This window comes from Haliotis rubra, unplaced genomic scaffold (genome assembly GCF_003918875.1).
Source record: "Haliotis rubra isolate DU_JTF1 unplaced genomic scaffold, ASM391887v1 Scf401, whole genome shotgun sequence".
Lineage (NCBI taxonomy): Eukaryota > Metazoa > Mollusca > Gastropoda > Lepetellida > Haliotidae > Haliotis > Haliotis rubra.
In genome coordinates, this window is record NW_025767082.1 from 41,987 (window position 1) to 57,044 (window position 15,058).

Sequence of the window (15,058 nt, forward strand, 5' to 3'; positions counted from 1 at the left end):
TCTATTTTCCCACATAAAATGAAGAAAACCCTCAATGGGCCCCACTTACCCACATATGAAGAAAAGCCTTAGAGGGCCCCCACTTATCCACACATCATAAAGAAAGCCCTCAATGAGCCCCACTTACCACATAACATGAAGAAAACCCTCAAGGCCCCCACTTATCCACACATGAAGAAAAGCCTTAGAGGGCCCCACTTACCCACATATCATGAAGAAAACCTTCAGTGGGCCCCTGCAGACACAGCAGAGGGAAAGCGGCGATAGTGACAATGTTGCTCACAAGGGGCAGTCGTGGCTTTTCTTTGGTATCCTTTGTGTGCGATGCCACGGGGATGAAATCAGGACCCTGCAACAGACACCATTGACTTAGTGTGGACAGAACACATTTATACATCATTCTTGAGTTTCCATAGCAATGTGCTCATTTTAAACTTGTAAGGGACCGTTCACAATTTATTATCATGTACAAACCCAATGACCCCCTCCCTTCTCATAATGTTTAAGCATAATTTTTAAACATTATTCCCCCTAAAAATTGCTGATCCCCTAGTACATGTCAACAAAATTGATGACCCGACCAAAATAAAAATAGTGACCACCCCCAATCATTATTCTCTCTCTCTCTACTCTCTCTCTCTCTCTCTCTCTCTCTCTCAAAATGGTGACACACACACACACACACACACACACACACACACCATAAATTATGAGGTGAGGTCAAATTGGGTTTAACGTCATGCTTGAGAATATTTCGCTCATATGACGACGTGCATGTGTGTGTGTGTGTATGTGCGGCTGCTTGTACTAGCCCAGACTTATGCTGCTTTTATAGTGCTAGCTCACTGAGATACCATGCCGCAGTGAAGCATGAATACCCCACTCAGACACATTATACGGACTCCGAGCCGACCAGTCCTTGTTGTACCCATTAATGCCGCGCGCCAGGCAGGGACCACGACCTTCCGCTCTCTGGGCGGACGCTCTAACCACTACACCACGGAGGCGGTCCATATATTATGAACGGTCCCTTAGGTGAAATCACATTTCACCATGGATATAACATTACTTACCTGCTTGGCAGCCAGCAGCTTCATGAGAATACTGAGACACACTGTTGTACCCATCATGCCTTTCAACACAGGAAGTGAAGAGGTTGTGACCTTGGTTTGTAAGACAGCAAGGTCAAGGCCAAACACTATCGCCATTGAGACAGCAGACAGAATACAACTAGAGGAGAAACAGAGAAACATGAGTTATGTATGATAAGCTTACAAAATATAATTGTTTGAAATATATCATACAGAACTATTGTTTGTTGGTTTTGTAAATATGTGAATCAGACAATTCAGTGATAGATGTCGAGTAGTGAGTGAGTCAGTTTGGTTTTATGCCACTTTTGGCAATATTCCAGCAATATCATGTCCGAGGACACCAGAAATTGTAATCACACATTATACCCATGTGAGGAATCAAACACAGGTCAAAGTGATAAGCAAACGCTTTAACCACTAGGCTACCCCACCGCCCCAGATCTATTTGATCCTTCATATGCTGAGTATATATTGACCTGTTGAGGAGTTCTAGAACTGACACTGACCTGCCCATGACAATGTTATCTGTCTGCTGGTGAATAGTATCTGCCTTGCTGTAGAGGATGAGCACTGTGATGATGGCGGCAGACTGGACCAGGTACAGAGGGATGTGGACGGCAGACGGAAAGTCGCCATACAGCTGGCAACACACAACAGCAGTCAGTCACGGCTGACACGAATGTTCTTCCCACACAGACAGCATATAAGCTTTGTCAGAGATAAATCAACCCATAAAGTCATTACACTTAATATTTGTTACAAGTACACTTCAGCTGGAGGGAGGAGAGAAAATATATAGAGAGTGAATACGGTTTTATGCCTGTTTTAATAATATTCCAGCTGGATACACTAGAAACGGGCTTCACATCTTATATCCATGTAGAGAATTGAACATAGAACTTCAGTGTGATGAGTGAACACCTGAACCACTGGGCTACCCTACCGCTCCTCCATACTTTATAGGCCAGTGTGAGTATATATTGACATCCATGTCACCATCAACACAGTCCTGACACTGGGCTACACCTACTGCTCCTCCATATATTGACATACAACACATAATGATTCTCACCATCAACACAGTCCTGACACTGGGCTACCCTACTGCTCCTCCATACTTTATAGGCCAGTGTGAGTATATATTGTGACACAGTCCTGACACTGGGCTACCCTACTGCTCCTCCATACTTTATAGGCCAGTGTGAGTATATATTGACATACTACACATAATGATTCTCACCATGAACACAGTCCTGACACTGGGCTACCCTACTGCTCCTCCATACTTTATAGGCCAGTGTGAGTATATATTGACATACAACACATAATGATTCTCACCATGAACACAGTCCTGACACTGGACACAGTCCTGACACTGGGCTACCCTACGATCCTCCATACGAACACAGTCCTGACACTGGGCTACCCTACTGACTCCATACTTTATATGAGTATATATTGACTACACATAATGATTCTCACCATCAACACAGTCCTGACACTGGGCTACCCTACTGCTCCTCCATACTTTATAGGCCAGTGTGAGTATATATTGGCATACAACACATAATGATTCTCACCATCAACACAGTCCTGACACTGGGCTAACCTACTGCTCCTCCATACTTTATAGGCCAGTGTGAGTATATATTGACATACAACACATAATGATTCTCACCATGAACACAGTCCTGACACTGGGCTGCCTACTGCTCTCACTTTATAGGCCAGTATATATTGACACATGATTCTCACCATGAACACAGTCCTGCATACCCCTGTGACTTTATAGGCCAGTGTGGTATATATTGACATACAACAATTCTCAGGAGTCCTGAGGCCAGTGGAACTGTCACCCCACAGCTGGTTGTGAGGATCACCATTACAACAAGGAGGATCTCCTTGACAGGCAACCTGGATTGACAGGAAGTGAATCAGGAGTTGACAGGAAGTGAATCAGGAGTTGACAGGAAGTATCAGCTAGAGGCAAGAAAATTCTGTCTCTACTTCTAGACATGGTATTTTTCTAAGATTATCAGATTAACAAGTCATATGGAAGAATCAGGTGGTTCTTTATATCTTTGTTTAGCAGTATATATGCAAGACATTTGCATTTCTTGGTATTATTTAAATGTCTTTCTTTTCCAACCTATGTCACTATGACTTATGTTTGTATAGGCCCACTCACATGGACAGCTGGAACTGTGGCTGAAGTGCCAGTATGACACCGCCCACCATGGACATCAGGAGGCCGGTCAGGTGGATCTCAGACACCACCTCGCTGTGCACCTGGGCAAACAGCAGCACCAGCAACCCGCCCACCAGTGCCCACATACCTATAACACATGGCCACATGTACAGATAACACCTGGGAGACACATGGACACATATACAGATAACACTTTGAAGACACATGGACACATGTACATAGAACACCTGGGAAACACATGTACAGATAACACCTGGGAGACACAACACATGTACATATAACACCTGGGAGACACAACACATGTACATATAACACCTGGGAGACACATGGACAGATATAACGGTAACACCTGGGAGACAAGTGTGTAGATAACACCTGGCAGACACATGTACATATAACACCTGGGAGACACATGTACGGATAACACATTGGAGACACATGTGCATATAACACCTGGGAGACACATGACACATGTACATTGAACACGTGGGAGACACATGTATGGATAACACCTGGGAGACACATGTACATATAACACCTGGGAGACACATGGACACATGAACAGATAACACCTGAGTGATGCATGGGCACGTGTACATATAACACCTGGGAAACACACTGACACATGTATGGATAACACCTGGGAGACACATGTACATATAACACCTGGGAGACACATGGACACATGAACAGATAACACCTGAGTGATGTATGGGCACGTGTACAGGTAACACCTGGGTGACACATGTATATGTAACACCTGTGATAATAACTGGATAACACATGTATATATAATGCCTGGGTGAAACATTGACACATATTTATGTAACACCTGTGATAACTGGATGACACATGGACACATGTATGGGTAACACCTAGGTGATACAAGGACACCTGAGCAGATAGCTAATAGGTGACACAAGGACATGTGGAGATCACACCTCTATGACACGAGACACCTGTTGTACTGACTTACCTATGAGGTCTGTGTAGGTAGGAATGTCTTGCCACAGGTTGTAGCACAGGACTGTGAGGACCGGGAACGTGTTCAAGGCAAGCGACACCAACAGGAAGACCAGGTTCCTGGCGGCCTGGAACAACACCACTCAGGTACTGACACACTCGACACCTACAGTCAGTCAATGCATGATCACATAACACAAGCAAAACTCTCAGCAAATGCATCTGGGTGTGGAAGTGGATGTTTATATTAACCCTGATTAATGCCATCTCATAGTGCTAGCCTGCTCAGATACCATGCTGATTTCAACCTGGCTATCACATTCAGACCCCAGTATATTGACTCCGAGCATCGCCTATTAAAGTTTTTAGTTTGTCAAGCTCTATTCACGAAACCACAAAAACAATCTAGCGTTAGTCTGTTTTCAATTCAGTGTGTTCACCTCTACCTCATTTAGCGGAACTGCTTCTCGGGGTTCATACACGAAACTTTGTAAGATGGCGTATGTGAGCAGGAAGAGGCCGGCATGGTTCAACAGGCCCAGTTTGTCCTTCAGAACGAGCTCTGTCAGCAGACATGACACCCCCTTGGTGATGTGGACAGATGACGAGAACAGCACCGAGCCCAGCCAAACCTTGTCTGAATGATGAAGTCTGGAGAAACATGAAACCATGGCAGCATGTAGAGAGAAACCAGCAGGAGGGGTACATGAAGAAAACCCACAGCAACGATGCACTGTCACATGGAAACACATCAGTTGCAGAAAAATGTAAGAAAATAGAGTGAGTGAGTGAGTTGAGTTGAGTTTTACGCTGAACTCAGCAATATTCCAGTTCTTGGCGGCAGTCTGTAAATAATTAAGTCCGGACCAGACAATCCAGTGATCAACAGCATGAGCATCGATCTGCACAATTGGGAACCGATGACATGTGTCAACCAAGCCAGCGAGCCTGACGACCCAATCCTGTTAGTTGCCTCTTACGACAAGCATGGTTTATTGAAGATAAATTCCGGATCTTCATGGGTCGTCAGAAAACAGAAGAAGCGAACCCATCTACACACAAGTTTAGAGACCTATTAGAATCCATTCCATCGAACTTCTGATCACTAAACTAAACTATTCATAAATTCCCATGTGATGCTCTATTTATCATCATGTAATAGACCTTCGGTAAATGAACTCTGTTGGGTGCACTATCTGATATAGTTCATCCACAGAAATCCCATACAGATCCAAATATCACTAATGAATGATGTTTAGGCCCAACTGAAAGAACTTAATTACCATCAGTCAGTTTCACCAACAATTAACCGTGTTTGCTTCAATTAATATACTGGTATTACAGACAGATTTTTTTTATACTTTGGAGAAGAATCATTCAAGAAAATTCAAATGAAAATCAATTTTCTCATGACATCAGAACAGTTACAATTTCTTATCAATTGCAAAACTTTCTGAAGATATCTAACTGCTACTTATTGCATATTGTATGACATTTTTAATATAACCTTTACATAATAGCACAATGTTTACATCTATCCTTAGAGTCTCACCTCTGTAGCATGTAGGTGGCCAACACAGTAGTCATCACGCACAGGGAGACGCTGTACAGGCCAGCATCATGGAGGGCGGTCTCACACACCGTCAGCACTGAAACAGCAACACCACCGTCACAACATACCATCACTGTCACAACATACCATCACTGTCACAACATACCATCACTGTCACAGCATACCATCACTGTCACAACATACCATCACTGTCACAGCATACCATCACTGTCACAACATACCATCACCGTCACAACATACCATCACTGTCACCACATACCATCATACCATCACTGTCACAACATACCATCACTGTCACAACATACCATCACTGTCACCACATCACAACATACCATCACCATCACCATCAACATACCATCACTGTCACCACATACCAGCATACCACCATCACATACATACCGTCATCACCATCACTGTCACAGCATACCACAACCACATACCATCACTCACATACCATCACTGTCACAACATACCATCACCATCACAACATACCATCACTGTCACCACATACCATCACTGTCACCACATACCATCACCATCACTGTCACAACATACCATCACTGTCACAACATACCATCACCATCACAACATACCATCACTGTCACCACATACCATCACTGTCACATCACCTGTCTGGCATACCATCACTGTCACAGCATACCATCACTGTCACAACATACCATCACCTGTCACAACACACCATCACTGTCATCACATACCATCACCATCACTGTCACAGCATACCATCACTGTCACCACATACCATCACTGTCACTACATACCATCACTGTCACAACATACCATCACAACATACCATCACATCACAACATACCATCACTGTCACTACATACCATGTCAACATACCATCACTGTCACTGTCACAGCATACCATCACACCATCACTACATACCATCCCGTCACACCATCACTGTCATACATCACCATCACCATCACTGTCACAGCATACCATCACTGTCACATACCATCACTGTCATACATACCATCACCATCACTACATACCATCGCATCACCATCACCATCACTGTCACAGCATACCATCACTGTCACCACATACCATCACTGTCACAGCATACCATCACTGTCACTGACATACCATCACTGTCACTACATACCATCACTGTCACAGCATACCATCACTGTCACAACATACCATCACTGTCACAACATACCATCACTGTCACAACATACCATCACTGTCACTACATACCATCACTGTCACAACATACCATCACTGTCATACATACCATCACTGTCACAACATACCATCACTGTCACAACATACCATCATCACTGTCACATACCATCACCATCACTGTCACCACATACCATCACTGTCACCACATACCATCACCATCACATACCATCACTGTCACCACATACCATCACTGTCACCACATACCATCACTGTCACCATCACCATCGCTGTCACATACCATACACACACATACCATCACTGTCACAACATACCATCACTGTCACAACATACCATCACCATCACACATACCATACCATACCATCACTGTCTACATACCACACATACCAACATACCATGTCATCACATACCATCATCACATACCATCACACACAGCATACCATCACCACCACTGTCACCACATACCATCACTGTCACAGCATACCATCACTGTCACTACATACCATCACTGTCACAACATACCATCACTGTCACAACATACCATCACTGTCACTACATACCATCACTGTCACACCACATACCATCACTGTCACAACATACCATCACTGTCACAGCATACCATCACTGTCACAACATACCATCACCATCACTGCCACCGTACACCATCACCATCACAACATACCATCACTGTCACAACATACCATCACCGTCACATACCATCACATACCATACCATCACTGTCACCACATACCACATACCATCACATGTCACAGCATACCATCACCGTCACAACATACCATCACTGTCACAACATACCATCACTGTCACAACATACCATCACCTGTCGCATGCACTGGCCATACATACCATCACTGTCACCACATACCATCACTGTCACTACATACCATCACTGTCACAACATACCATCACTGTCACAGCATACCATCACCGTCACTGTCACAACATACCATCACTGTCACAACATACCATCACTGTCACAACATACCATCACTGTCACAACATACCATCACTGTCACAGCATACCATCACTGACACTACATACCACACTGTCACCACTGTCACATACCATCACCATACCATCACTGTCACAGCATACCATCACTGTCATACCATACCATCACTGTCACATACCATCATACCATCACCATCACAACATACCATCACCATCACATACCATCATACCATCATCTGTCACAGCATACCATCACTGTCACAGCATACCATCACTCACAGCATACCATCACTGTCACAGCATACCATCACTGTCACTACATACCATCACTGTCACAGCATACCATCACTGTCACAGCATACCATCACCATTACAACATACCATCACCATCACAACATACCATCACTGTCACAGCATACCATCACCATCACAACATACCATCACTGTCACAGCATACCATCACCGTCACAACATACCATCACTGTCACAGCATACCATCACCGTCACAACATACCATCACTGTCACAGCATACCATCACCGTCACAACATACCATCACTGTCACAGCATACCATCACATCACAACATACCATCACTGTCACAGCATACCATCACTGTCACAGCATACCATCACCATCACAACATACCATCACTGTCAACATACCATCATCACCATCACTGTCACAACATACCATCACTGTCACAACATACCATCACTGTCACAACCATCACCATCACAACATACCATCACCATCACAACATACCATCACTGTCACAGATAGAATACTTACACACTGACTGAAGACACAGCAGGAAGCCGAACAACTCCTTGTTGCCATGGGAACCAATGTACATACACAGAAGGCACACAGCGAAGTTGCCAGATAGGACGACGTAGAAGAGTTGAGGTGAACACTGTGCAGCAGATAGAAGCTGGACAGGTCAAGGTCAAATATGGATGTGATTGACCCCAGCCAGCAGATGACCAATGATATGAACAACGGGTCACATGTAAAACCTTGCTGAATTTTACATTGCAATTACTTTCATGCTCATAGCCTTTGTTATAACTTGAAATGAACAGTTAAGATTTCTTAACAAGTTTGAAAACATAGAGAATCTCAACAGAGCATTTCTCATATCTAGTATATCAATATTAGTCAATGCAAGTCTAAAACTCTGGGTAACATCTGGCAGACACTCGAGTAAACTTGACAACAGCCAATCAAATGCCAGCTCTCTAAGGTGATTCAATTCCATTACATGCATATTTATTGTCATGACAACTGGTGGTCAGTTGTCACTCTTACTTAGTTTGTAGAGAATCTATTTTCAAATGACTCTGGATGTCCAATAATAGCCAGTGTGTTGTGTGTACAAATCACAGCTAACCAAACTCATAATTTTGTGATGCCATTCGATTGCGACCTACTGATTATAGAAGGCATTGTCATGGTCAGCACAGCTTTGTGATGCAATTACATTGTACCTCCAAGAACATACAGTTTGATCTCACCCAAACAATATCTCATGTGGCAGACAGTTTTGGATCATAAACATTATTTCCAGTGAATCGGAATGAGAAGGATGAAGTTATGTATAAAGTTCCCGCCTCTGGGAGAAGGATACGTGAGATGCCATGGTAACACAGCCATCCAGAAGCCCAGCAGGGCAGCCAGACAGGCCAACAGCACCACAGCCGGGATCTGAAACAGACACAACACATCAGCTTCCACAGGGGAAAAGACTTTTTGTAAAAAGTCCTAATTAGACATATGCCAAAGGAATAGTGGAAAATCAGCGAAATATAGTAAAGAGCCTTACCTTCAATAATTCACACTCAATCTCTCACATATTCCCTCACTCAATCTTTCAATTTATCACTCACTCCATTCATTCCTCCCTCACTTCCTCCTTCTCTCATCCAGTCATCTACTCCTTTACTCTCTCAGTCAGCCAGTCTGTCCTTACACCCTCAATTTCTTATTTATTTAAGTCATTCCATCACTCATTTATCATTTATTTCCCCCTTTACCCTTTGAGTCTGTTACTCACTCACTGATTTTACACTCCTCTTTTCATTCTCTCACCCACTCACTCAGTCAATCATTCATTCACTCAGTCACTCATGCAATCACTCAATCACTCATTCAGTATACTCACCCAGTATTTCTTGATTCCCAGAAGGAAACCTAACACAGCGAATGTGACGATGGCGATGGGCAGCCATGGCAGGAAGTGGGACGAGAGTTGATACTGCTGCAGCACTGGGTAACACAGCACCGTGGCCAGCATCCCACACACCCACCGGCCCCGCGTCACGATGGTATACGGGTAACCTGAAGCAAGAAATCTTTCTTAAAGCTGCAGTGGTTACATTTTTCAGGAAACTAGTCCATATTTATATCAAACTTTGTACACCCTTCTGCATTGCAACCAATCAATATCTGACATCGCGACTATCTCAGTAGGTCACATGATGTCCCTATCGCTTAATTGTGTGACAACCAAACAGTATCTGGCATCACAACTCTCTCAGTAGGTCACATGATGTCCCTATCGCCTAACTGTGTGACAACCAACCAGTATCTGGCATCACGACTATCTCAGTAGGTCACATGATGTCCCTATCGCCTAACTGTGTGACAACCAACCAGTATCTGGCATCACAACTATCTTGATAGGTCACATGATGTCCCTATCGCCTAACTGTGTGACAACCAACCAGTATCTGGCATCACAACTATCTTCATAGGTCACATGATGTCCCTATCGCCTAACTGTGTGACAACCAACCAGTATCTGGCATCACGACTATCTTCACAGGTCACATGATGTCCCTATCGCCTAACTGTGTGACAACCAACCAGTATCTGGCATCACGACTATCTTGATTGGTCACATGATGTCCCTATCGCCTAACTGTGTGACAACCAACCGGTAACCAGTATCAGTAGGTCACATGTCGACTATCTTGATTGGTCATGATGTCCCTATCAATGTCCTATCGCTAACTGTGTGACAACCAACCAGTATCTGGCATCACGACTATCTTCACAGGTCACATGATGTCCCTATCGCCTAACTGTGTGACAACCAACCAGTATCTGGCATCACGACTATCTTGATTGGTCACATGATGTCCCTATCGCCTAACTGTGTGACAACCAACCAGTATCTGGCATCACAACTATCTTGATTGGTCACATGATGTCCCTATCGCCTAACTGTGTGACAACCAACCAGTATCTGCCATTACGACTATCTTCATAGGTCACATGATGTCCCTATCACGCCTAATTGTGTGACAACCAACCAGTATCTGCCATCACGACTATCTTCATAGGTCACATGATGTCCCTATTGACAACCAACCAGTATCCTACTATCTTGATTGTGTGATTGTGTGACAACCAACCAGTATCTGGCATCACAACTATCTTGATTGGTCACATGATGTCCCTATCGCCTAATTGTGTGACAACCAACCAGTATCTGGCATTACGACTATCTTCATAGGTCACATGATGTCCCTATCACCTAACTGTGTGACAACCAACCAGTATCTGGCATCACGACTATCTTAGGTCACATGATGTCCCTATCACCTAACTGTGTGACAACCAACCAGTATCTGGCATCGACTATCAACTATCTTGATAGGTCACATGACTAACTGTGTGACAACCAACCAGTATCTGGCATCACGACTATCTTCACAGGTCACATGATGTCCCTATCGCCTAACTGTGTGACAACCAACCAGTATCTGGCATCACGACTATCTTGATAGGTCACATGATGTCCCTATCGCCTAACTGTGTGACAACCAACCAGTATCTGGCATCACGACTATCTTGATAGGTCACATGATGTCCCTATCAGCCTAACTGTGTGACAACCAACCAGTATCTGGCATCACAACTATCTTGATTGGTCACATGATGTCCCTATCGCCTAACTGTGTGACAACCAACCAGTATCTGGCATCACGACTATCTTGATAGGTCACATGATGTCCCTATCGCCTAACTGTGTGACAACCAACCAGTATCTGGCATCACAACTATCTTGATTGGTCACATGATGTCCCTATCGCCTAATTGTGTGACAACCAACCAGTATCTGGCATCACAACTATCTTCATAGGTCACATGATGTCCCTATCGCCTAACTGTGTGACAACCAACCAGTATCTGGCATCACGACTATCTTGATAGGTCACATGATGTCCCTATCGCCTAACTGTGTGACAACCAACCAGTATCTGGCAGCATCCCAACTATCTTGATAGGTCACATGATGTCCCTATCGCCTAACTGTGTGACAACCAACCAGTATCTGGCATCACAACTATCTTGATTGGTCACATGATGCAGAATAGCAGACAACATGAACATTGACAATCAACATGAACACGCCAGATGCAGGCAGAGCATTGCTTTACTTTGAATTTCCAACATGAGTTAGCAAAAGCAAATCTGTGTACACCAAAACATGATCTGACCGATAATCGAAGTCGGTATAAATACACTCCAGAATGACAATCCTGCATCACTAGCCAAGTCGGCTGTCAATTTGTTAAACGCTGCACTCAGTAATATTCCAGCTGTGATAGTGGCCTGTATATAATGAAGTCTGGACCAGACAATCCAGTGATCAATACTGTCAGCAATGATCCATACCATCTAGGTGCCAAGTCCACAGTCAACTAAATCCCCAAATCAGATCTATCTGATCACTTCATACAATGAGTATATATTGACCTGTTGACCAGGGTACCGATGCCGACCTGGAATCACCCCAGGATCATGTGTATGGACGTCAATAGATGTCACAGTACAAGAAAAGCTCCTATAGTTATAACTGTCACTGAATTGTGAGAAACAAGAAATTGTATTAAACAATTCCTATTACTCGAGAAACAACCTGGAAGCTATTAATAAATACTATTTCCAAATTTGAGAAAACAGGTAGCAGGTATTTTAGGACAGGTGTGTTAACTCTTACCTGCGTACTCAAACAGCTGCCGGACACTCAGTAGGGTGGCCAGGAACAGACTCAGGGACACCACCAGCCCTAGCTCCAGCTGCCAGCAACAGAATACAGAAAATGAAATGCAGTCCTTGGAGAGATTACCTTTGATAACTACTGGAGAAGACTAGTGGAAACTAGAGTTGGAGCTAGTCCTGCTTGGACAAGACAAAAACAATTTACTGTGCTTCTATTTTCTTTTAGTTTTATTCAGTTTCAGTTTTTAGTGAAATTTAAACAGTGAGAACAGAATTACTGCTGTCAAGTGCTACAAATCTATGAGGACTACCATCATTAGAGATTTACTTGCCCAGAGCACAACTTAGTAGTCTCAGGCTAGTAGACAAGCGTGAATTTTGAATGCGGAGTTCTTAGATAACTAAGAATTAGTCACTAAAATTAGTTACTCAGGTACTTCACCCTTGGTATGTTCACCTTGAAGTGACATGATAAAGAGATACATTTTTACTTACTCAGAATACCAATCGTTCAAATTTCTTGTAAGTTAAACAAATAATTCTGTGGTTTGTTATTATTGGTAGGTACCTTGTGCCAGCTTTATAGAGGTATGACTTACCTTGCATCTGGAGGAAGATTCTAAAGACCTCTGGTTCAAGATACTATCGGTGGATGATGAGTTATACTGAAACTGACTCACCAAAGACCTCTGGCTCAAGATACTATCGGTGGATGATGAGTTATAGTGAAACTGACTCACCAAAGACCTCTGGCTCAAGATACTATCGGTGGATGATGAGTTATAGTGAAACTCACTCACCAAAGACCTCTGGCTCAAGATACTATCGGTGGATGATGAGTTATAGTGAAACTGACTCACCAAAGACCTCTGGCTCAAGATACTATCGGTGGATGATGAGTTATACTGAAACTGACTCACCAAAGACCTCTGGCTCAAGATACTATCGATGAATGATGACTTATACTGAAACTGACTCACCAAAGACCTCTGGCTCAAGATACTATCGGTGAATGATGAGTTATACTGAAACTGACTCACCAAAGACCTCTGGCTCAAGATACTATCGGTGGATGATGAGTTATACTGAAACTGACTCACCAAAGACCTCTGGCTCAAGATACTATCGGTGGATGATGAGTTATACTGAAACTGACTCACCAAAGACCTCTGGCTCAAGATACTATCGATGAATGATGACTTATACTGAAACTGACTCACCAAAGACCTCTGGCTCAAGATACTATCGGTGAATGATGAGTTATACTGAAACTGACTCACCAAAGACCTCTGGCTCAAGATGCTGTCGGTGGATGATGAAGTTATACAGAGGATGACATGAAGCATGGAGGGCAGAAAGCAAAAAGACAGGGCCATGACCAACACAATGGGCTGCTGGAGGACGTTGAGGTCCTCCTCCGCTGTCGCCTTCAGTCGGAAGGAAGACACAGCTGGTGTCGCCTTCAGTGACAAAGAAACCATGATGAAGGAAGACACAGCTGGATGATTGTCAGGAACACTTGGTTTGATGAACACAAACCTGAATGACAACAGAAACCATGATGATGATTGTTTGATGAACAACATATAACCATGATGATGATTGTTTGATGAACAACATATAACCATGATGATGATTGTTTGATGAACAACCTATAACCATGATGATGATTGTTTGATGAACAACATATCATACAGTTCTATAGAATACATGAATATGTGAGCAAACAACACCATGTCTGAAAGCTAAATAGGGTCACTGAAACCTTAGGATGCCACATACAGTTTCTGTCATAAAAACGTATGTTTCATCAGATATGAAAAATTAACATGATCTTGTATGGATAGAGACATATTCTGTTACACCAAGGATGAGACATGGAGACATATTCTGTTACACCAAGGATGAGACATGGAGATTCTGCCAAGGATGAGACATGGAGACATATTCTGTTACACCAAGGATGAGACATGGAGACATATTCTGTTACACCAAGGATGAGACATGGAGACATATTCTGTTACACCAAGGATGAGACATGGAGACATGGAGTAAACCTAA

General features: G+C 43.4%; 1 protein-coding gene across 1 annotated transcript in view; it reads right to left on the reverse strand.

Moving 5' to 3' along the window:
* Positions 1 to 15,058, reverse strand: part of LOC124287567 — a 54,002-nt gene that overhangs the window by 2,807 nt on the left and 36,137 nt on the right. Inside the window, exons 9-22 of the mRNA XM_046724057.1 lie at positions 14,278 to 14,536; positions 12,996 to 13,074; positions 10,145 to 10,324; positions 9,615 to 9,691; positions 8,777 to 8,918; positions 5,819 to 5,915; positions 4,713 to 4,917; positions 4,280 to 4,394; positions 3,283 to 3,430; positions 2,912 to 3,008; positions 2,335 to 2,358; positions 1,601 to 1,734; positions 1,074 to 1,230; positions 203 to 349 (exon numbers count right to left, since the gene is read on the reverse strand). Coding sequence (XP_046580013.1) covers positions 203 to 349; positions 1,074 to 1,230; positions 1,601 to 1,734; positions 2,335 to 2,358; positions 2,912 to 3,008; positions 3,283 to 3,430; positions 4,280 to 4,394; positions 4,713 to 4,917; positions 5,819 to 5,915; positions 8,777 to 8,918; positions 9,615 to 9,691; positions 10,145 to 10,324; positions 12,996 to 13,074; positions 14,278 to 14,536 — 1,861 coding nt within the window. The remainder of the gene's footprint in view (positions 1 to 202; positions 350 to 1,073; positions 1,231 to 1,600; positions 1,735 to 2,334; positions 2,359 to 2,911; positions 3,009 to 3,282; positions 3,431 to 4,279; positions 4,395 to 4,712; positions 4,918 to 5,818; positions 5,916 to 8,776; positions 8,919 to 9,614; positions 9,692 to 10,144; positions 10,325 to 12,995; positions 13,075 to 14,277; positions 14,537 to 15,058) is intronic.